General features: G+C 60.4%; 1 protein-coding gene across 1 annotated transcript in view; it reads right to left on the bottom strand.

Annotated features, from left to right (window-relative positions):
* Positions 1-22,916, bottom strand: part of DGAT2 (diacylglycerol O-acyltransferase 2) — a 28,116-nt gene extending 5,200 nt beyond the window's left edge. The window contains exons 1-5 of the mRNA XM_056116020.1: positions 22,672-22,916; positions 7,148-7,276; positions 4,358-4,465; positions 4,076-4,146; positions 377-581 (exon numbers count right to left, since the gene is read on the bottom strand). Coding sequence (XP_055971995.1) covers positions 377-581; positions 4,076-4,146; positions 4,358-4,465; positions 7,148-7,276; positions 22,672-22,711 — 553 coding nt within the window. The 5' untranslated portion in view covers positions 22,712-22,916. The remainder of the gene's footprint in view (positions 1-376; positions 582-4,075; positions 4,147-4,357; positions 4,466-7,147; positions 7,277-22,671) is intronic.
* Positions 22,917-23,914: the final 998 nt, after the last annotated feature.

Here is a 23,914-nt window from a genome sequence, read left to right as displayed (position 1 = left end):
GCATGTGCATGCAGGTGTGTGCGTGTATACACGCGTGCCCATATATGCATATGTGTGTATGCACGTGTACCCGTGTATGCATGTGTGCCCACGTATGCATATGTGCACAGGTGTGCATGTGTATGCATGCATGTCTGCGTGTGTATGCATGGGTATGCAGGTGAAGGACAGCTGCAGCAGTGCTCAGATGGGCAGAGGGCAGTGGGGGGGGAGCTGGTGTGGCACGGGGGGGGGGGGGCTCCTTGGGGCACGGAGCCGCCCTGCCCCCAGGCAGCCTGTGGGCTTGCATCTGCCCACACTGCATAGCGCCCAATAGTGGATGGGGCTTCCCCAGCCACCCCAGCACCGGGGCAGCGGAGAGGAGGAGCACCCTCACCTCCAGACATCAGGTACTCCCGCAGAACTGGCATCCGAAAGTTACCGGCCAGTGTGGCCAGGTAGGGCCGGATGCCCGGGAACTTCTTGCTCACTTCCGTGGCCTCCGTGCTGAAGTTGCAGAAGGCACCCAGGCCCATGATGCCATGTGGGTGGTACCCGAAGATGTAGTTCCGGGTGGTCAACAGGTTGTGTGTCTTTACCAACTGCAGGGAAAAAATCTCAGCTCAGGTCAGAGGGCACTGACCAGGGAGGGGGTGAAGCATGCGCAGGAGAAGGGGGTTGGGTACCAGGCCCCTGGGGCCACCTCTGTACCAGGCTCAGCTCCTCCATCGATGCCCGGGTGCCTGGTGCCCAGCAGGTACCATGTAGACTATGAAACTGGGACAGGGCTGGGCCACTTGCCCCCTCACTCCTGTTATCTCCTTGGTGTTCAGAGTCATACTCTGCCAGCCCGCAGCTCTATCCAGATCAAAGCCATCCAGCTGGAACCAAGGGAAAGTCCAAGTCCTTTAGCTGGGTCAGAGGAGGGGCAGCACAGCTGGCCTGAGTGTAAAGTGCTGCTCAGCTGTGACTCCATGGCAGGAAGGACAAGGGCCACCAATAGCCCTGGTGGCACCTCAGTGGGGTGGGAGACAGCTGGACAGCCCAGTGGCCTTGGGGTGGGGAGTGGGAGCTAGCTACCAATAGGGGCTGTCCTGAGAAAGGGGTGGGAAAAGATGGGGTGTCCACATAACATCAGCGTAAGGCTGAGAGGGCAGGGTGGATATGGAGAGGCATATACCACCCCATCATGTCAGCCCTAAGCTCAGGTCCCCAAGGCAAAGCTGTCCCTGCAGAGAAGGGGCATCTGAGGGGCACAGCAATGGGCAGTGCCCAGGCCAGGCTGCAGAACGCTGCCAGGGGCCCTGCCTGCCTCAGGCCAGCTGGCTGCGGGCCCTTCTAGACTCCTGGGTGTGGTCAGAAACTTGGGGTTTGGCTTCGACTATTCCAGAAGGGTAGGGGTTGGGGGAAAGGGTGCGTTTAGGCTCGGCTCTGAGGGGAGGATACGCAGGCCACTCAGAATACTAGGGGCTGGGGTTTGAGTGACAGGACAGCGGGTAAGGTGCTTGCCTTGGACACAGCCAACCCGGTTTCGATCCCTGGCAACCTATATGGACCCTGAGCCCCGTCAGGAGTGATCCCTGAATGCAAAGCCAGGAGTAAAGGCCAGTACCACTGGGTGTGACCCAGAAACAAAAGCAACCCCTAGGGGCACGGGCCCTGAGCCCAGGACCCCTGGCCCTCACTAGAACAACCGACTTCTATTCCCGGAACCACGCAGGCACCGGGGAAGCGGCCGCAGTTCAGTGAATTCAGGGCATGTGCCTGCAGTCCCTGCAGAGTGAGGGGTGCCAGGGCTAAGTGCAGTGGGGTGACATTCCCTGGGAGGAAGGGGAAGTCAGGGTCCAGTGGGAAGGGCCTGGGACTGCCCCCCCCCCAGCACCACTTCTCCTCAGGCGGGCATGTGTGCACACTGCCACCTGGAACCGACATAGGAGGCGACTTCCTGCACTGCAACCACGTTGTATGCAGAGGAGGAAGGGACAGCAGGGGCAGTGTCGGTCTCAGACTCACAGCAGCCAATGTCACACGCATACACACACGCTTGCGCACAAAAGGCACATCCACACGTGCTCACACACATGCACACACACATGCACACACACACATGCGCGTGCGCACACACACACACACAGACACATGCACACACACGCGCCCTGGCTCTCCAGCCTCCGACACAGTGACTCTGGCAGTGAGCAGGCGCCAGGGCTGAGGGAGCTCGCCAGACAGGTCTTTCTCCTGTGGGCGTCCCCGAGGGACTCTGCCAGTTACCTGCCACCCCGCAGCATCGCCCCCGGCACCCAGGTCTCACACCAGGGCCTCGCTCTTGTCCCCCGGCCAGGCCTGTGGGGGTTCGGGGCCGCCCAGACTTACTGGCCACCTGGAGAGCGTGGACTGTGGCGGGACCCAGCTCTGCGGCAAGACACGGCTGTGCCAGCCCCATCTTGCTCCTCCTTGCCCTCCCCACACTGTTCTCCCCTATAAAATGGGCGATTAGCTGTTTGCTGTGGGGCCCCGGGGCCCGCTGGGGAGGCCCTGGCTCCTCTGAGGCTCCTTCCCGCCGCCCACGGACCGGCCGCATCTCACACTCATGCCTGCGCTTGCCCGGCCTCCGGCCACCTCAGAGCTGCTGGTGTTCCTGCTATTCCCACAAGCCTGTGTGAGCAGCAAGGGGGAGGGTCTCCCACACCCCTAAGCCTCATGTTAGACTGCCTGGGACCCCAAGCCTCAGCACACCACCTCTGCAAGTCAGTGGCATTTCGGTACGAGCCTCGGGCAGATGTGCTGCATGCAACTTTACTGCAGGCCAGGCCGACGGAGGCCTCCGCTGTGCTGCCCCAGATGAGGTACGCCTGTAAGGTCCACCCAAGGGCAGGCGAAGGCCCTGCCAGCTGTGGCTCCTCCACCCCCTCGGGATCTCCGTGTCTGCAATAGCTTTTAGTTCCCCAAAGCTAGAACAAGAAACGGACGCAGTCTTCCTCTTCCCAAAGTGGGAGCGAAAAAGAAAAAGAAACCCCCAAATGATGTTTCCCTTTTTAAAAATTTTTCTCAACTGGTTTATAGAACTGAGCTTACCAAGGATGGGGTGACGGGGTGTTGGGGGGAGGGGCAGTATTGGAACCTTGTATGCACAAGGCCCGACCATTAATTATACTGTAAGCCACACTGACTGAAATTTTTAAAGTGTTCAAAGTGTCTACATTTCTTTTTTTTGGCTTTGGGCCACACCTGGGATACTCAGGGCTTATTCTGGACTCAGTGCAAAGACTACTCCTGGCGGGGTTCAGGGGACCCTCTGTGGTGCTGAGAACCGACCCTATTGGCAGTGTGCAAGGTGGAAGTTGTATTCACGGCTATTTCTCGGGCCCCACAAAGCATCTATATTTCTTAATTAAATGTTTTTTGTTGGTTTGGGCTTTTTTTTTTTTCTGCGTGGTTGTTTTTAGGTCACCTACCTTTAGGTGCTCAGGGCTTACTCCTGAATAGCCCCTCTCAATAAAATGTTGATGTGCTATTCATTACTTTCAAAATTGTCTCATGGGAGGACTGGAGCAATAGCATAGAGGGAAGGGCATCTGCCTTGCACGCGGCCAACCCGGATTCTATTCCCAGCATCCCATATGGTCCCCTGAGCACCGCCAGGAGTAATTCCTTAGTGCAGAGCCAGAAATAACCCCTAAGCATCGAAAGGTGTGACCCAAAAAACAAACAAACAAACAAAAAGACAAACAAAAGCAAACAAACAAAAAACTTGTTTCATGGGGTTAGAGAGAGAGCATGGGGGTCAAGGCATTTGCCTGTGGCTGGTTCTAGTTCCATCCGCAGCACCACATGGTCCTGAGCATTGCTTGATAAGGCCTGGCACTCCCTGCTACTGCAGGGCAAGGGGCACCCTGTCCCGAGGTCCTGGCATTGAACCACTGATCCAGCTGGCCAAGAATCACCCACGGGGCCCCTGGCTCTCCTGAGAATCAATCAGGAGTCCCCCACCACGTGACCAGGTGGACAACTGGGCTGAGAATAAAGACCCACTTCCCTCCCCTCCCCCCTCCCTCCCTCCCTCCCTCCCTCCCAGACAATACCCACAAGTCCTTACCTGAATGGGAAAGTAGTCTCTAAAGTAGCGCCATACAGCCCAGTTCCGCACCCACTGTGACCTCCTGCCACCTTTCAGGGAACAAAACAGAGTGTCGGGAAGGGACTGAGCTGGGTGAGGCCCTGGGGGCAGCACCCTGGGCTGGGTGTAGATGCCTGGGAGGATTTGGAGGGTACCCCGTGAGGAGCTTCTGAGCACCCCTCCCCCCACCTAAGAACACTGTCATGGAGCAGGTGTCGGGGAGAAAGCTCGGCCGGCCAGCAGGGCTGGGGGTCGTCCTACCTTTCTTGGGCGTGTTCCAGTCAAACACCAGCCAGGTGAAGTAGAGCACTGCAATGAGCCAGAGGTCCGTGCAGAACGTGTACATGAGGATGGCGCTGCAGGCCACTCCTGGGGAAGGCAAGCGACCAGGGTCAGGCCCCCGAGTGTGGGGGGCGCATGTGCCAGAGCTCAGCACAGCAGGGAGGGCGCTGGCCTTGCATGCGGCCAGCCCAGGTTCCATCCCTGGCCTCCCACAAGGTCCCTAGAGCACCAGGAGTGATTCCAGAGTGCAGAGCCAGGAATATGCCCTGAGTGCTGCCACGTGTGGCCCCCAAACGAAACAAAACAAAAAAAAAAGTTGGGCATATCTGGGTCAGGGTCCACAGGAGGGGCAAGCACAGTAAGAACATCGGAGCACTCTCTGCTCCACCCTGCCACTCATCCTGGCATTGAGGGGCACCCGGGCTCCCCCGGGTCCGGGCAGACGTGTGGGAGGAACTAGGTTTACAGCTTCCTGTGGTGCTGACCTCGGGCACAGAGAGGTATCCAGAGGCTCTGGGCCACCCCACTCTGCATATCAACCCCAGCTGTCCTGCTGGTCAGAGAGCAATGGGTCAGCCTGAGCATGGCCCGGAAGCCGCCCCATCACCCTGATGCTGTGTAGGCACGGGAGCGTGGCCGAGCACCAGCTGTGGGGGTGGCCCTGGGGACCCCTCCCCATACAGCACCAGGTCGCTCTGGACACAAGCCGGGGTCGCCGGGGTCACTCCCTGATCTCATGGGGTATTGGTATTGGGACGATGAGCTGAGAGGGGACTAGCGTGGGGCTCCACAGCCCGTACAGGGCAAGGCCAGCGCCCCCCCCCCCCACCTTCACCCGTGAGCAGGGGAGAGGAGGGGGCTCCCTCCGTGCAAGAATGCAGCCACGGTGTTCTGCATGGCAACTGTTCACAGAGGCTCCGAGAAGAGACACTTTCCTACTTAAAGCCGTTTCTTCTCATCACTCTTTGTTTGTTTGAGGGCCATATTTAGTGGTGCTCAGGGCTTACTCCTGGCTTGGTGGTGGTGGTGGGGGGGGTCATTCCTGGCCGGGCCCAAAGGGACCATATGGGATGCTGTGGGTCAAACCTGGGTCGGCTGACGGCAAGGCAACTGCCCTCCCCACTCTAGCTCCGGACCCTCCTTAGCACTTCTTAGGAACCACGGCACTACCACTCGCTCTTCGTTTTGACTTAACTGACTTAATGCCATCACGAACACGCACCCGTCCTCTTCCCTGTCTAATCAGATCTTCGGACAACACGCAGTACTGCAGTGAGCTCCTTTGTTCATGGACATTTCGGGTCGTGACACTCCTGTCACTCTCCTTTTGCCTTCCCTCATCAGACTGCCCAGTGTCTGCATATCCCTGTTCCAGTATCACCTGTCTCCTTAGAAACCAGGGGCCAGGGAGCCTCTGCCAGCATATGCCGCAGCCCAGTGCTCAGCCACGCTCCCATGCCTAGACAGTGTCAGGGTGATGGGGCAGCTTCCAGGCCATGCTCAGGCTGACCCATCACTCACCCACCAGCAGGGCAGCTGTGTCAGGGGCTGTAGCCTTGGGGTTGGCAGGTAGAGTGGAGTGGGCCGGGCAGGGGCCTGGGAGGCAGAGCCCCTCGGTTCTAGTGACCACTTGCTTCTCGTCTGCCTTCCTTCTCGAGATCCGGGCAGGAGCTAGCTCCTCCCGAGCCCTGCTTCCGGTGTGGAGTGGAAGGGGTTATGGAGCACTGCCCCCGAGCACAGCAGCAACTCCAGCTCTGCCCCACACATCCCAGTGGGCATCTGTGGGCATCTGCGGGCTGACCAGTCCCAGGGATAATCCGAGGACGGCAACACCCTTCTCCCCCAGAAGAATGTTCCTGCACTTTCATGGATGGTATAGGGGGTCTGTGGGTCCCCTAACACTCTCGGGTCTCATGGGGGAAGAGTTTTGAGCCCAAACCATGAAGTCAGGCTCCCTGTGAGTGCTCTGGGCTCCCAGTCACGGCCCACCCACTCCTCCCCAGCTTCTCCTAAGCCATTGGCCACTCTGAGTCTCCTGCATTCAGCGTGAAGACAGGGCGGGGGGCGGGAGCCACAGCACAGAGGGGAGGGCACTTGCCTTGCACGTGGTTGACCTGGGTTCAATCCCTGGCAACACAAACGGTTCCCAGAGCACCACCAGGAGTGGTCCCTGAGTGCAGAGCCAGGAGTAACCTCTGAGTATCATCCAGGTGCGACCCCAAACCAAAAAAACCCCCAAAAAATCCAAAAGAGGGGGTCAGGAAGAGATGCATTCCTTGCCCACATGCCTGAAGGCACCCTGACCTATCTCTCATCCTGCGAATGAAGGAGAGACGGGTGGCTGCCCAGTGGGGCCTGCCCAGCTTGGGTGCTCATGGCCACCCACTGGCCTGCACACTACTGTGGGCCACACAGGTGGGCTCCCCCGTGGCCCCAGGAAGCTAGAGGCTGCTCGGCCCTGGGCTGGTCGACCCCAACACTGGGGAGCTGCTAATTATGCTGCGGACTTGGGGAACTTTGTGGGGAGCAGGATAATTCTTTGTCCTCCTGGAAATCCAGGGTCCTAGTGCTGGGGAGGTGCTGGGGGGGAGGGGAAGAAAGAGGGAGGGGGAGGAGGAGCTGCAGGGGAAGAGAAGAGCAGATAGGGGCTGCAGGAGGAGGGAGGGGCAGAGAACTGTGGCCTGTGGGCTTCGGGGCAGGTGAGTCTGAGGGTCCCTCCTATGGTCCTATGCCCCTCCCTGCCCTGCTGTTGGCGGCGCCCACACTCACCCAGCACCAGGAAGGACAGGACCCATTGCAGCACGGAGATGACCTGCAGCTGCTTCTCCACCTTGGACCTGCTGAGCCAGGTGATGGAGAAGAGGTCCTGGAGGGCCGACAGGATGCTGGAGCCGGTGCCTGCGAGAGAGAGGGGCCCGGTCAGCCCGCGGCCAGCAACCGCTCCGCAACTCCAGGGCATGAGCGGCCTCTGTGTTCAGATGCCCAATGGGGACTGGAGTCCCCTCACAGTGTCATTTTTGGAGACCAAATGTGGGCAGCCCCAGGCTGGGCCCTGGGAAAAGCTGTGCCTAGTTGTCAGCCGCCCCCCCCCACCCAACCCCGCTCACCCCCACCCCATCAAGCCCCATCCTGGTCCTTTATCTGGATCCAGTACAAATATTTAATCTGCACTGAGTCTATGAGGCCAAGGACAGAGGTCTAACTCCAACGCGAGTGTTGTTTTTTTTTCCCCCCCTAAGTGTACTTTGAGCGCCCCTGGTCGCTGCCCTGCCCAGCTAGGCCGGGACTGAGGCCCTCAGCAGGAAGGACCCTCTCCGCTTGAGCCCGGTGCCCACGACCGGGTGCAGCCGCCTCGGGCAGAGTCTCTGCTTCCCAGGAACTGGGGCGGGGGGGGGGGGCACGGGGGACACAGAGGGCTGCAATTACGCTTGCTACACGAGGTGCCCATTAACCGGACCCAGGCGGGCTCCCAGGTGATGCCTTGGGCCCCGTGAGGGGGGGCGCACTGGTGTGAGGAGAGCCGGGCGAGGCCCCGACCCAGATCCCCTTCTCTCCAGGCCCCTGGGCCAAGGAGCAGCGAGTCAGACGCCTGCTGGGTCCCTGCTCTGGCCGGCTGTCACAGGCCCCTCCCGCCTCGTCCTGGAGTTCTCAGGACCTTTCGCCCTGGCTCCCTGCTGTGAGAGGATAGGGTCTGGGGAAAGCAGGGCGTCACCCCAAGCCTGAACGGGTGCAGTGTGGCAGGAGCTGGCAGCGAACATTCTGGCTTTCAGGGGAGGCGGGCAGGCCATGCCAGACCTCTGGCAGGGCACATCGGGCCTGTGCCCCTGGCACCAGCGGGGCGGTTGGGGATGTCCTACAGACAAAACGGGGCAGCCCACGAAGACAGCAGCTTGGGCGGCCTCAAGGGCAGAGGCTGAGTCTCAGGCCCTGCATGTCTGCTGCAAAGCTGTCAGTTCCGTCCCCTCCGCCACCCCTGGCCTGGGAGGAGGCCAAGCAGCAAGCAGTAAGGCTTCCAGGTGGAGGGGACACAGCAGGGTGGGCACCAGGGTCTCTGCCGGGCACCACCCCTCAGGCCACATCAATGGGGTGGGGCTGGGGAGGCCAGGAAGGCCCCAGTATAGGCCTAAACTCCCAGCGCTGGGGGGGCCGGCACAAGAAATGCCCCCTCCCCGGCGGCAGCTGGCTCTGCAGTGAAGTGGGGCCCACACAGCTCAGGCAGGTGACTGGAAGGAAGATGCAGGAACTTCAGTCCCTTCCTGGGCGCTGTGGAGGGACGCAGGGCTGCTGGCTCCAGACCAAACTGCCCACGGAAATGAGAGCCTCCGTCCTAAGTCACTGCAGGTGGAGGCGCGGGGGCGGGGGGGGGGGGGAAGGGGAGGACCTCCACCTGGTGCAGGTCAGGGAGAAAAGTTAAAGTGACCCAGGGCATGAGACTCGGTCTCCTCTGTCCACTCCTACTGGCCAGCCTCGAGGGCGCCCCTCCCTGCGGGGCGCTCCACTTTGGGGGAGGGGGCAGGCACGGGGTCATTCCACACCGGTGACACATGCCCGTAGGAAACAATCAGGAAGGCCTGAACAAGCTTCCCGGGCTGACCCAAATCTATCTGCTCGGCCTGTGCTGGGTCTTTCACAATGAGGTGGGGTCAGAGGGCAGCTGCACGGGCCGCCACGTGTCTGACCCACCCCCACGAGGATCTGACCCAACAGGGGATCTGGGGGGAGGGGGGGTGTCACACCCAGTCCGGCTCTCCGCCACCTCTGGTCATGCCCGGTCAGCTCTGCCGCTGGACGGGCTGAGGGGGCCTGCAGGGAGCGGCCAGGGATGGAGGGGTCCCAGGCCTGGCCAGATATGACCATGTGGCTGAGCACGGAGCACAGCTGTGTGCTGGCCTGCGGTGCCCATAGGCCAGAGCCCACCTCACCCTGCCCAGCCGGTGGTCCCCTGCCCAGCTGGTGGTCCTCCTGCCCTGTGTGAGCGCCGAGAGGCAACTCACCATCTCCCCCAATTTAAAAAGTGACAAAAAAGGGGATGGGTGGTGGCTCGGGGGTTAAGGATGCACACAGAGTATAGGCTTCACTCACCCAACACCCTGGGGCCTCCTGGGTACCTGGGGGTGCCCCCGCGCCCCCAGCTCTAGCACTGGATCCCTGGCTCCAGGGCAGGGCATCACCAGGAATGGCCCCTGACCCCAGAAGCGCTGCTTGGGAGACCCTTCCACCAAAAAATAATTTTTTTTTTAAAGGGCTGGAGGGCCTGGAGAGATAGTACAGAGGGTAGGGCACTTGTCTTGCACGTGGTGCCAACCCAGGTTTGACCCCGCCATCCCACAGGCTCCCCCAAGCCCTGGCAGGACTGATTCATGGGTATGGAGCCAGCAGTAAAACCTGAGCACCACCGTGTGAGGCCCTCAAACCTAAAGTAAACAGACAAACAAACAAATAAAAGGGGCCGGAGAGACAGTACCGCGGGCAGGACGCTTGTCTTGTGCACCGCAACCTAGATTCAATCCATCCTCGGCATCCCATATGGTCCCTGGAGCACCGCCAGGAGGGATCCCTGAGCACAGAGCCAGGAGTAATTCCTGAGTACCACCAGGTGTAGCCAAAAAAAAAAAAAAAAAACAGAGGTGGTGGGGGAAGAAACTGAAACAAAACCCCAAACAAAGAAGATTTTTGGAAAGGCTCAGGGAGGTGACAGGCCCAAGGTGGGCCTGTCATGGCAGAGCCTTAAACCAACCTGCAGCCCCACCCCCACCCCAGCTCCTTCCCCTCTCCCCACAACTAAGTTCAGGAGGCTGGAGGGGATGGGCTGGGCACTGACTAGTTTTTCTCTGCGGGGCGGGAGGTCAAGTGACAGCTGGCCTTGGCTCCTGTCCAAGTCGGCCTTGCATTGCCTGTGCCCCGGCTGAACCCCGTCTCTCTGGGCCTCAGTTTCCCCATCAGAGGAGGGGGCTAGAGGAGGTACTCAGGTTTTGGGGATTAGCCCTCTGAGGGCACCACTGGCAGCTCACCCCCCAGCAGCAACTCTGGCGGAAGGGAAAGGGGGGTTCAGTGGGGCACCCCCTGCCCACGCCCTGTGGCTACGTGCCCAGGCTGGCCGCATCTCTGGACCATCTTTGGTTCAGCCAAAGCTGGTGTGAAAGCCAATGTCAGCAAAGCCACACCGCTGCCCTTCCCACATGCTGGGCACGCTGCCCCACTGCTCGGCCCCTGCCTGCAGGCTCCCACACCACCCCCTGCACCCCTCAGCCCATGTTTTTATCTGCCAGTGACTTCCGGGGGGCCGGGGCTGCTACCGCTGATACCTCTGCCCGGCCAGCAGAGGTGGAGACATAAAACTGGCAAGCCCGCCGGGCGGCCATGGACTGCAGGCCCCAGGAGGGGGCAGCCTGACCGGAAGCTTGGGGACAGGAACAGTCACCACCCACAGGTCTAATGGGGGCCACGAGGCGGGCGGGAGAGGAAAGTGACAGGTCCCACGAAGCCCAGCCACGTGTCCCTCCCTATCCACTCTTCTGGCGCATGGCCCTGGGCATGGGGTAGCAGAGGGGGTACTGCTGGCCAGGGGGCCAGGAGCTGGACAGGGTCTCACTGTCCCACTGCCCCCACAGGGTCTCTCGGCCTGAGCCACCCCGTGGGACAGTGAGGGAGGGGAAGACTAGAGAGGAGACGTGCCAAGCTGGAGGTGAGGGTGGAGGGAGGGGCCGGGGCACACGGCCGGGTGGGGCTTGGAGACCCTCACCACTGCCCTGAGGTCTGCTTCCCACAGCACACACGGCACACACCACACACGGCACACACCACACACACCCTGGGGAACACGGCCGGGGGAAGGGCTGGCTGCCAGCGCCGCCCCGTCCCACCTGAGTCCAGCAGGACGCTGCCCTCCTAGACTGGCCGTGCAAGCAGGACAAGCTTCCGCCAGCTGCCCCCGTGGGTTGAGTTGTTGCAGGGCTGGCAGGTGGGGGGGCACCCCCAGTCCCAGGGCACACCCGGGTGTGTCTGGTCACCTCCTCCTCACATCTGATAGCACAGGGACCAGGAAGGCCACACCGGGGACTGGCGAAACCAACAACACGCCCCGGTCTCCTGGCACGCGGCTGAGGGGCAGAGTCTCCTGCAGGTTGGTGGGACGCGCTAATGAAAATGCACCCTTGGGAGGGGCCGTGCTGGAGAGACCGTGCAGGGCTCAACACAGTGGCCAACCCTGGTTGGATCTCTGGGAACCCACCGTCCTCCGGCATCAGAGCACTGCTGGGGTGAGAATCACGCTCACCAGGCCTGGGATGGGCCCACCCCTCCTCACCCCCCACCTCCCCAAACTCAGCTGGGACCTGTGAGGTAATTAAAGCGGGAACAAGGGGCTGGAGCAATAGTACAGGCAGGGAAGGTGTTTGCTTTGCACGCGGCCGACCCGTGTTCAATCCCCGGCATCCCATATGGTCCCCCAAGCAGCACCAGGAGCGATTTCTGAGTGCAGAGCCAGGAGGAACCCCTGAGCATCGCTGCGGTATGACCCCCCAAAAAACAAAACATACACAAAAAAATAATAAAATGGGAATGACACAGTTTGGGGGAGGGTTAAAGGATGAGCTGGGAGTGATCACAGGTTGTGTGCTATGGGGGGCACAGAGGGAAGGAGGTGCGGGGGAAGGTGAAAGGGCAGCACCCTGCTGGCCTGGCAGGCAGAGCTGAGGGACGTGAACGCTGGGGGCAGCTACCCAGACCCAGACTCGGAAGGCACCGTAGAGACAGGCCCGAGTGGGACCCGGGGTTCCCGCTGACCAGAGACAGGAGCGGAGGATGATGCCAGAAAGAGCCAGAGTGATCAGCGAAGGTTTCCTGCAGGAGATGGGGACGGAGGTGCCAACGCTCACCCCATGCCATGGACGGTCAGGAAGGTGGTGCGGGGAGGGATGCAGAGCCACAGAGACCCACATGGCATCCCTCCCGCCAGCCCCACACACTGGCACTGCCGCGGCCCAGACATCCTTGGCACAGAACTCAGAAACAAGCATGACCCTTCTGATGCCATCTGCGACTCCCTGACCCGAGACCCAGGACAGTGACACGGGTGTGTTTCCTGGGGGTCACCCAAATCAAGCGGCTCAGCTCTGGGGCAGCAGTGCCCAGATAGATGCAACGGGGCCGAGGCGGCTGTCCACGTCCACGCACTCCTGACCACAGTGCTCTGATACTGCCAACAAGCCTTAGTCCAGCAGCTGACTCAAAAGATAAAATTTTTCACCTTAACAAAACAAAACAAGACAAAGCAACGGGCTGGGGCAATAGTACAGCGGGCAGGGCACCTGCCTTGCACGCAGCCAACCGGGTTCAATCCATGGCACCCCACAGGGTGCCCCGAGTCTTGACAGACGTGATTCCCTGAGTGCAGAACCAGTGCACCCCTGAGCACAGCCTCAAACAAACAAAAACTAAATGGGTGGGGCTGGTGAGAGGGAATCAGAGCTGGGTATTTACCTTGCATGCAGCCAACCCTTGTTGATTCTCTGAAAGCACATGCCCCCCCACCCAAGCACCACCGGGAGCACCCCCTCCCACCTCCCAAGATGGAAGCTGGGAGTAGCACCACCAGGTATGGTACAAAAGACAAAACTTCATTTGGGGGCCACAGAGAGAGCTCAATGGGCAGAGCACATGCTTTGCACGGTAAGAGATCCAAGTTGCATCACTGGCACCTCTGCCCTCCTAAGCACCGCTGGGAGTGAACCCTGAGCACAGAACCAGAAGTAGTACTGAGCATGCCTGGGTGCAACCCTGCACCCCCAAAAGAACAACAACAACAAAACCGCATCAAAAAATCCCCCAACTTGAAGCCTGGAGCATTGAGGAAGTGCTGAGCTGAGGACAGATCACTGGGTGGCGGAGAAGCACCCGGGTGCCCTGGGGCCTTGGGGGGCATGCTGCCTGCTCAGAAGAAGGATATGCGTCCTGAAGAAAACCAGACTGGGAAGAAACAGAGCTCGGGGGATGAGGTGGAGTGAGGGCCATAAGGCCCCTTGGCTCCTGGGTAGGAGCTGGGCGGCATGGGCAGTCGGGGCCCTGGGTCAGCCCACTCCCACCTCCTGGCCCGTGAGGAGGGAGGGGTGCGGGCGCGGGTTGGGGGACAAGGGGCAGCTGACCCTGGCACTCAGGGACTCGGCCTGGCTGAGTCACTTCCTGAGCAAGCCTGTGCGTCCCCATGTGCGTGGAGCAGGGCACTCATTCCGACCTCACTCAACCGTGGAGAACGCGCGGAGATAATGTCTAGGCTGGAGCTTCGCAAAGAGTCAAGGGCGGCGTGAAGGCCGGGTAATTGGCAAGCGCGCCTCCGAGCACCCTCCAGTTTAATGGGGACAGCCGCCCCTGCCCCGCCTCAAGCCGAGGGTTGGCGTCGGCCGCCGCCGTGGGATGCAAGCCTGGGCCCTGTCCCCCGCCTGCCGGGAGAGCCTGAAAGTCCCTTCCCGGATTCAGAGGACTCCTTAGCCATAATCCCGCCTGACCCGCTGTACCAGCTTCTCCGGCACCAAGGAAAGAGTTTTATTCAGAGAAATTTACTTAGAGAAATACGAGGGTGTGTGTGTGTGTGTGGAGAGAGAGAGAGAGAGAGAGAGAGAGAGAGAGAGAGGGAGAGAGAGAGAGAGAGAGAGAGAGAGAAAGAGAGAGAGGAAGAGAGGGAGATAAAGAGGACAGGAAGAAGAAGAGAGAGAAAGAGAGGGAGAGAAAGAGGACAGGAAGAGAGGAAGAGAGAGGGAGAGAGAGAAGAGAGGGAGAGAGAGAAGAGAGGGAGAGAGGAGAGAAAAAGAGAGGAAGAGAGAGGGAGAGAGAGAAGAGAGGGAGAGAGGAGAGAGGAAGAGAGGGAGAGAGAGGAAGAGACGGAGTGCGAGGGAAAGAGAGAAAGAGAGGAAGAGAGAGAGGGAGAGAGAAGAGAGAGGAAGAGAGAGAGAGAGAGAGAGGTATTCATAAGAGAGTATGAGCTTTCTCGTAGGGGAAAAAGCCTGAGTGGTGGACGGAAGATAGTCCAGCCACCAGGGCATTTGCTGGTTCAATCCCCATATGGTCCCCTGACCCACTCAGGTGTGATCCCTGAGCACAGAGCCAGGAGTAAGCCTTGAGCACCGCCGGGTGTGGCCCCCACCCAAATAAAAAGCCTGAGTGGTAAATGTGGGACCCTCTGCGCTAGGGGCTCCTTGAGTGGGGTGTCTCCTTAGTCCTGTCCAGGGGCCCCAAACTCCCACACCTGGACCCAAGCCCTGGTGGCTCCAGGGTGCTCTGGGGAGGTAGGCCAGGGAGGCATCACTGCTTCAAATGCCAGAGGTGGGCTCTCCTCCAGTAACCTCCCTTCAGGGACAGCCCCTGCATGCGTGAGGAGTGGGTCATGTCTGCCAGTGTCGGTGAGGTCCGTGCAGACGTGGGAGGCCGCTCCAGCTACCACCACATCCTTCCCCACTGCCAGACGGCATCCTCTTTCCACGTGCCACCCCAGTACCCAGTGTTGGCCCCCGCGATGACCTGGGCGCCCTGCTGGGGGAGCGGCCTCCCCCACGCCCCACGTCTCCCCACTCGCCCCTTTCCTTGGCCTTTCTCAGTCTGGTGGAGAGAGGTCTGCTTGCCAGCACCATGTCCTGCTCCCGGTCCAGAGCTGGCGCTTGGCGCTCGATAATGGGGTCCCGGGACCCTGAGGAGACATACACACCAGACACACACACACACACACACACACACACACACACACACACGCAGGCAGGGCCTGGAGGGGGTCAGCGTGAAGCCAGCTGGCTGAGTGCACCAGGACAGGGGGCCGCGGGGGCTGAGCTGTCAGGAAGGGGCTCCTCCAGCTGCAGGCTCAGGCGCTAAAGACAGGAGCTGCAGGAAGCGGCATGAGGGGGCTGGAGCCGGACCATGAGCACCGACTCCAACACAAGCCTTCCAAGGACACTGACCACCAGGCGGGCTGCCTGGACCCACCTCACCTCTGGGCGCCCGCTGGGGACCGAGTCCTGCTCGTCCCTCTGGCCCACCAGCTAGTACAGGGCAGACAGGCCCAGAAGGTAAGCGAGGCCTGGGGACTCGGTGTCCAGCCAGCCTGGAGGCCTGGCAACGGCACACAGGGCCACCATCCTACAGCAAGCAAGGGTCAGCGAGCCCAGGGGAGAGGAACGGCTAGCCAGGCTGAAGGAGGGGGGGAAGGGGGAGCCCAGGCACGGGGTGCTGGCAGGCCTGGAAGGTGGGTGCAGGGCGGGTGGGGGTGGGGGTGGGTGAGAAAGCAGAGCGGGAGCCACCAAACAGGGCCAAGCAGGCCACGGCCCAGCTCCTCCCGAGAACCCGGAAGATGGCCACGCACTTCCTCCACCAGCTTCATGGCGCCCAGGGGCCGCGGCCACGGGCCAGCCATTCACCGGGCCCAAGAGCCAGGGAGGTCTCTGCTGAAGACTCAACAATTGCCCCTTGATGGGTTCAGTTTGGCAAACTCGGAGTCCTGAAGGCGGGGCCATTGGCACATGAGGCGTCAGGACGAGGCCAAGCCTCTTAGGGCGGGTGTGCCGGGAGGGTCAGGCTCCAGACGCTCGACCTGGCAGGACGCTCAGGGGCCCCAAGTGACCGCGGCTGGTCGGGGGCGAGGGGGACCCCGTTAGGGGCTTCAGGTTAGAACTGACTGCCCGAGACCTCCAACCCCAAGCACTGCCCTTTGATGAACTTTTATCTGTACAGGATGTTCCTAACGGTTCAAACGCCTGAATGTTTACGGCTTGGGCTTCCAGAAAGTTGGTAAAAACTCACCCTCCCCTGGGATGGCACGGACCAGGAAGTGGGGGGCTCGCGGGACACCAAGTTCCTGATATTCTGGAGCCGCCCCCAGGCCCCTGGTGGGGCTGCACTTCCCCCCACCTCCACCTCTGATACGGTCAAAAATAGCGCCGAAGTGGGAAGCGTCGCCACGGCAACACACCAGCTTCCCGGCTTGTCATCACAGAGTCCTCAAAATAGGCCTCCCCGCATGCACGTGCGAGCCAGGGGCCCTCTCCCCAAGGCCATGGTCCCTCGGGTCAGGCAGTGCCACAAATACATACCTGAAGCCACGGAAGCCTAGTCCGGCTTCTCCTCCAGAGGGGCAGCCCCCTCGGGGGCCCAGGACTAGGAGCAGACCCAGGGTCAACTCCTGGTCCCCAGCCGGGGCTGCTCCTGGGAGCCCTGAGGACACGCAGAAGCCCCACAGCTGCCCTGGGTTCCCTAAGAGTCTGCAGCTGGGCGTCACGTGTCTTGGCCTGGGAAGACTGAAGGTCAGGCGCTGAGACCTCCCATACCCAGGGGCCCAGGAGTGACAAGGCCATGCTTTCGAGGGCGTCCCAAGCCCCCCTCCTGTCTCTCAGTGCAGCCCTGCAGCCAGAGGCCCTGGGCCTGTGTCTCAGGCCCCGAAGCACTGACCGCTGCCTGGCTAACACCTGCTCGTCTCTCCAGGTCCCAGCTGAGTGGCCAGCTCTCCAGAACCCCCCACCCCAGGCCACCACAGTTCCCCGACGCTTCCCCATTGCCAGGAGGCCCACTCTGCCCTGCCAGCCTGCAGACCCCCACCCCTGGGCTCCCTCCCTCCCCCAAAGCCAGCAGCTGGGCTCATGGGGCTGGGGGCACCACACAGGAGGCCCTCGGCCTGACCCATCTTGTGTGGGGGCTGAGGACAAGAGTGAACATGCCGAGTTCACTGACAAGGAACTTTGCACTAGCGTGGACTCCGCCCGTCCCCCGTTGTTGGTTTCCACAGGGAGGAGCAGTGTCTTCCCTTCCCTAGAAGCCCCCTGAGTCATGGCTTCGGGACCTCTGCCCTAGAAGCAACCGGGACAGCCCCGAGAGCCGCCCCAGCCCCAGCCCCATCCCATCCAGACCCTGGAGCCAACTCCTCCTGACACCGGGGCATCTCCAGAAAGCGGACAGCCAATGGCACCAGCACCTGGCACAGGTATACACGGAGGTCCCCCAGAAGAACGAAAAGGTAACCGTGGGCTGGAAGCAGGCTTCCTGCCAAGAGGAACAGGCAGCTCTCTGCGGACTGAGGTCCATTAATGATTCAACAAATATTTACTGAGGGGCTGGGTGAGACTGCACAGCAGGGAGGGAGCTCGCCTTGTATGCGGCTGACCCAGGTTCGATCCCCGTCAGCCCCCAGGGCCCTGAGCCCACCAGGAGTGATCCCTGAATGCAGAGTCAGGAGTAACCCCTGAGCATCACCGGGTGTGGCCCCCAAACCATAAAGTCCTAACAAAACAGAATCAAAGAAACAAAATTTAAAAAAAGAAAAACCTCACTAATATTTACTGAGCACCAACTCCATGCCAGGCGGCATGCTAGATGCCAAGGAGGAGGCACCGAGAAAAACTGGCATGGTCCCTGTTTTTCCCCAGAGCTGACACTTTCTTACAGAAGACCATGACCTGAACAGTGGTAAACACTTGGACTATTTCCATAATGAGAAAGGCCAAGAAAGAAAGGAAAGGAAGGAAAGGAAGGAAGGGAAGGATGGAAGGAAGGCAGGAAGGAAAAGAAAGAAAGAAAGAAAGAATGGAAGGAAGGAAGGAAGGAAGAAAGAAAGAAAGAAAGGAAGGAAGGGGAAGGAAGGAAGGAAGGAAGGAAGGAAGGAAGGAAGGAAGGAAGGAAGGGGAAAGAAGGAAGGAAGGAAGGGAGGGAGGGAGGAAGGGAGGGAGGGAGGGAGGGAAGGAGGGAAGGAAGGAAGGGAAGGAAGGGAAGGAAGGGAAGGAAGGGAAGGGAGAACGGAAGGAAGAAGAAAGAGAGGAAGAAAGAAAGAAAGAAAGAAAGGGAAGGAGGGAGGAAGGGAGAAAAGGAAAAAAGAAAGAAAAGAAATAAAGGAAAAAAGAAAGAAAGAAAGAAAGAAAGAAAGAAAGAAAGAAAGAAAGGAGGGAAGAAGAGATATTTACTGAAGGGCTAGGTGAGATTGCACAGCAAGGAGGGAGCTTGCCTTGTATGTGGCTGACCCAGGTTCGATCCTCATCATGCCCCAGGGTCCTCTGAGCCCACCAGGAGTGATCCCTGAACACAGAGAGAGAGAGAGAGAGAGAGAGAGAGAGAGAGAGAGGAGGGAGGGAGGAAGGAAGGAAGGAAGGAAAGAGGCAGGGAGGGAGGGAGGGAGGGAGGGAGGGAGGGAGGGAAGGAAGGAAGGAAGGAAGGAAGGAAGGAAGGAAGGAAGGAAGGAAGGAAGGAAGAAGAAATGAGGGGGCACCTCTGCATGAGAGCCCAGGCAAGGCGCGGGGCCAGGGGATCAGAGGGGGGACCCTGCACTGCACAGTTCTTACACACTGAGGCACGACAGGGGCAGGGCTGGCAATGCTCAGGCACAGCAAGGCCCGTCCCAGCAGAGGCGGTGGGAGGCCCTGGGGCTGCTGGCGCAGGTTGTATCTTGAAGGACCTAAGTTTGAAGAGTAGCACCCACTGTCACTGGCAGCCACAGCCCTGGGACAAGGTGGGGGACATTCTTTAAAAAGTCTGGGAAGGGGTTATATGACACCCGCATGGGGACTGGGATGACCCCACGGGTCCCGCTGAGCGTCAAGGACGTGGGCAGTGCCTGAGAAGACAGCCCCTCCACCGCCCACCTGCCCATACCTATCACCTCACTCCCCTGCTCCCCTCCCAGGACTGAGCCAGAGCAGAGTCCCTGGCCTCCATAGCCCTGCAGCCCTGTCCCCCAACACTCCCACTGCGGGGTGAGGGCTGGCCCCATCTAGTGCTAACTGATAACTATGATTTTATGACTCAAACCCTCACCGCTGAAATCGGGGGTGGGGCAGAATTTCCACACTAGCCACTGAGTCACTCAATCACTAATAAAACATCCTTCTTGGCCCTTCCTGCTCCGTCCAGAAGCACAGTCAGAAGCAGGGTTGCCCCAAAGTGGTCCCTGTGCTGTTGGCGAGTGGTGTAGGGCAGGGGGCACCCTACAGAGAATGGGGGCGGGGTGGGAGGAAGGGCAAGGTGAGAGTCACAGCCTCATGCTCTGATCTAGGGCTGGGTCAGCTGAGTCCTCAGCCCCAGAGTTACCCCCAACAGCCTATTCTCGAGTTTCACTCCGGCCGTGCACACCCCACCACCCCACTGATGGGGAACCCCATCACCTCCAATGTCCAGCCCATTGCAGTCCTCAGCAGCGGTTAGAAGGATTCCTCTTTCCCCAGCCTGCCCCGCCATCCCCCCAAATCCTGTCCATGGTGCAGTGGCCCACCTGCGTGGGGCCCCACGCAGACACAGGCAACTCAGCCTTTGCTCACAGGGCCCCTGACCAGGCTCAAGGCAGGGGCACAAACATGGCCCTGCCTTTGTGCCTGGAGCAGGATGGTCCTGAGAGAGGAGAGACTCCAATGCAGACCCTCCCCCAGCCACTCCCCCCACCCTCGCCCCAGAGCAACCCTCCCCCTGCTCCCCAAGGCTAGGCTTCGCTTGCTTCTGGCCGAGAAACCGAGAAACCAAACACCAAGGCATCTGTTTCAGTCTCTCACCCTTCCCTGGGCTTCCCTGTGCAGAATCCATGGTTTCTCCTCGAACACACTGCCACTGACAGGGCACTCACCACCTCCCCGCAGCGGCAAACCAGGCCACTGGGGAGTGTCTTCAAACACCAAGGATGTAGAAAGCCCGTCTAATGCAGATGCCCAGATAACATGAAATTTTCTTCAGCACCCTCCCCTGCCCCTCCCAGTCTTTCACAAAGCAAACCCGGAGTGCCAATGTGACGAGTTTGCATTTCAGAGCAAGCCTTGCTCCATCCCATGATGGAATTCCATGCAGACAATTAATAAACGAATAAATAAAGGTTTCAGCGGTGAGAGCAGCATGGGGAATGCTCTGGGAGAAGAGCAAGCGGCTTGGTAAAACTCATCAGTCCTGCTGAATGACAGACACCAGGGAAAAGACCCGAGGGCCAGGGTGATGGGCTCCTCCTGTATGTACCACAGCTCAAGGGAAGTGGGGTCTTCAGGAAGGACCACCACAGAGCATATCCCTCACCCATTATCAGGAGACATTGTGCGTACGTGTGTTTTAGTTCGAGGGAACACACCAGCAATGCTCAGGAGTTACTCCTGGCTCTGCACTCAGGAATTACTCCTGGCAGTGTGATTCAGGAACCATATGGGATGCTGGGGATTGAACCTGGGTCGGCTGCATACAAGGCAAGCACCTACCTGTTGTATTATTGCTCCAGCCTCAAGAGAGTATTTTAATTTTACTTATTTTTTGTTTGGGGGCCACACCCGGCAATGCTCAGGGGTTACTACTGGCTCTGCACTCAGGGATTAATCCTGATGGTACTCAGGGATCATATAGGGGGCTGGGGATCAAACTCGGATCGACCGCATGCAAAGCAAACACCTTCCCTGCTGTATTGCCCCAGCTCCAAAAGGGCATTTTAAAAAGGCACGAGTCTGGGCAATCTCTTCCCTTCCCTGTTAATGTCCCAGGGAAAGCAAGCCCTTTAGTGAGGGGTGGGTCTGCCAGCGCTGACAGCCAGGTGCAGGGGCAGCTCAGGCCACTTGCCAGAGACAGTGGCAGCGGCTAGCTCCTCTCCCAGGGCAATGCAAGCAGCAGCGGAGGATCAAGAGCGGCCAAGAGTGACAGCGACAGGCAGGGAGGGAGCAACGCTCATGCCCAGGAAACAGTTGAACCTCCACGCACTTCCAGTGGGTCACTTGCAGCCTGGAGAATATTGTAAGGAACTATTTTCTCGTAAATGGTGCTGGAGACCGACCCAGAGCCTCATTCATTGTGATTTTGAGATAACAGAAAGAGATACTGACAATTTCAAGCTAGAAAACAGGATTTATGGGGCTGGAGTGATAGCACCGCGGGTAGGGCATTTGCCTTGTACGCGGCCGACCCCCAATCGATTCCCAGCATCCTATTTGGTTCCCTTTGAGCACGGCCAGGAGTAATTCCTGAAAGAAGAGCCAGGAGTAACCCCTGTGCATCACCGGATGAGACCCAAAAAGCAAAAACAAAAACAAACAGAATTCAGAACTATGCCTGTGGCATGCCCTCAACTTTCTAGCAGAGAACTGGACCCAGATAAAATTATCAAGATATGTACTAAATGTGGCCATGGGAAGCTCTCTCGGGGCAGGGAGAGGGGCACTGATTTGCCAGCCACTTTTTTCTTTACATCCTGCTCTTCCATTATTTTCTTCAAAGTTCCAATCATTAGTGTGTTTGATTTTCATAATGCAGGTGGGTGGAGGAGGTGAGAGTTCACTTAAGTTTTTCTTAAGTAACTTTTCCCCAGTGGATAGATTTAGCAAGCAGAAGAAAGAAAGACTTGGCAGGAGGGAGCCTTCTGCTTAGACAGTGGGACAGCAGTCACGACAGTCCCAGGGTCCCCGTATTTGAATTCAATCCCGAGCGTGGGAGGGCATTAAAGAAACCCGGATCAGGCTTCTTTCTGCCTCAGTCTCTCCAACTGTCTGGGCGGAGGTGGGGGCTGCTCCTTGTCACATGGGAAAAGTTCCGGAGCTGAATCTCAACGCCGCGCCCCGACGGTGGAGGACCCTGGGGTGCTGGGTCCCACCTTGCCTGCGCGCCCGGTTTAAGGCAGCGCCGGGCAGAGCCGCGGAGGAGGAGGGCAGGACGGGCGCCGGGCGAGGACAGCGCGCCCGGGCACACCTGTCCCGGCCAGGCATGCTGCCCGTCTGGTGGCTGTTTCAGGGGATTGCAAAACCCTCGTCACTCCGCCCCAGCCAGTCTCCCTGCTCCCGGCTCCACCTGGTGGGGAGCGGGGAGGGAACCCCCAGGAGCCCCAGCGATGCGATGCGGGGGAGCCGGGGAGGAATTCTCGGTTCCCCCTAATTACGGAGCTGGCTGGGGCGGGGTGTCAGCCCCCTCGCTCGGAGGAAGGAGGACAAGCCGGGGAGAAGGGGCCGGGGGCGGGGGGCAGAGAAGTGATGTCACAGAGGTCACCAAAGCTGACGATCCCACCCTGGGTCGCCCCGCCAGCAAGCCCGAGATTAGGGAGCCCATCCTTCCCGGATTCCAGACCCAGACGCGCCGGGGGCGCGGCGGGCAAGCTTGCCCGAGGAGGAGGAAGGGCCCGGACCCCGTAAGGGGACCTTAAGGGTTACGGGACACACGCCCGCAGCCCCGGAGCCCCCGTCTCAGCCCTTCCCCAGCACCTTTTCATTTGGTTTTTTTTTTTTTTTTTTTTTGCAGGGTCCCCGCCAGGCTCTCCCAGCCCGCCGGGTCCCTGTCCCCCGGCCCCTCGGGGTGCCCTCGCTGCCCGCCGCCGGGGCCCCGCCGCTCACCTCGCAGGACCCCCGAGTAGGCAGCTATGAGGGTCTTCATGCTGAAGCCGCTTGCAAATCACCACCCTGCAGGAAACCGTCCCCCGCGCCCCTGGCCCATGCCCCGGCCGCCGAGGCCAGGGCTTCGCGCCGAGCTCCGGGGCGGCTACGGCTCGGCTTCCCGAGGGGGTGGCCGGCCCGTGGCGAGCCCGAGCAGCAGCCCAGCGCGCAGCCAAGGACGCGGCCCGGTACCCGCCGCCCGGAGCGCGCCACTTTATAACCTCACAAGGGGCGGGCCCGACGCGCGGGGCGGGGCGGACGCTTCCACCCGGCCGGCCGCGGGGGGCGGCGCGGCGGACACGCGCCCGGTCGCGGGCCTCGGGCGGCGCCGGGAGCCCACCCGGTGGGCACAGAGCGACGGGACGTGCAGCCCCTCGGGCGCGAGCCCTCGGCCCGGCGGGGGCGCCGGTGTCCGTCCGCCGCGGCCCGCGCCCCCCCCCGCCGCGCCCCCGCGCGCATTGGCACCGTCCGGCCGCGGGCGCGTGGGCGGGGACCGCGAGCACGTGCGGGGCCGGAGCCGGCTGCGGGGCCTCCCGCCACCCAGAGGCAAGGCAGCGGGGCCGGGGCTCTTGCCTGGCACGCGGCCCACCCGGGCCCCGCCCTCGGCAGCCCGTAAGGTCCCCCGAGCACCGCCTGGAGTAATTCCTGAGTCACACCGCCAGGAGTGACCCCTGAGCATAGCTGGGTGTGACCCACAACAACCAACAGCGACAGCACCCGAGGACCCCCGGGATGGCGAAATTGGGAAGTGCCAGAGGTGCACACAGGCTGGCCGTGACGCTGCGATGAGACAGAGGCCAGGGAGCTCTGGGACCGGCAGAGTGGCCCTAGCCTCTGGCTCACAGCAGGGACCTCTTTGCAGAGAGATTAGAGCAGGGTTGGAATCTGCCTTCCTCGAGCCTCAGTTTCCCTATCTGTTAAATGGGAGCGATAATCGCTCTTTGCTAACCAAATGAGGGAAGGTATGAGAGGAGCGCGGCAGAGAGCCAGGCGTGCGCAGTGTTCTGGTTCCCCGGTTCACGGTTTGACAGCCGGGGGAGGGGGGGGCGGGGGGGCTGAGGCAGGAGGATAGTCGTGACGTCTTAATTTGGGAAGATGACAGTGCCCCTGAACTGGGGCGACGAGGGTTATTCTGGCAGGCAGAGAGCAGGAAGGGGGCGGTGTGTAGGCAGCAGCTCTGGCAGGGGCAAAGGCAGGAGGTGGG

This window comes from Sorex fumeus, unplaced genomic scaffold (genome assembly GCF_029834395.1).
Source record: "Sorex fumeus unplaced genomic scaffold, SorFum_2.1 ptg000030l, whole genome shotgun sequence".
Lineage (NCBI taxonomy): Eukaryota > Metazoa > Chordata > Mammalia > Eulipotyphla > Soricidae > Sorex > Sorex fumeus.
Note: the sequence above shows the minus strand (reverse complement) of the source record. Positions and strands in the feature narration are given on the sequence as shown.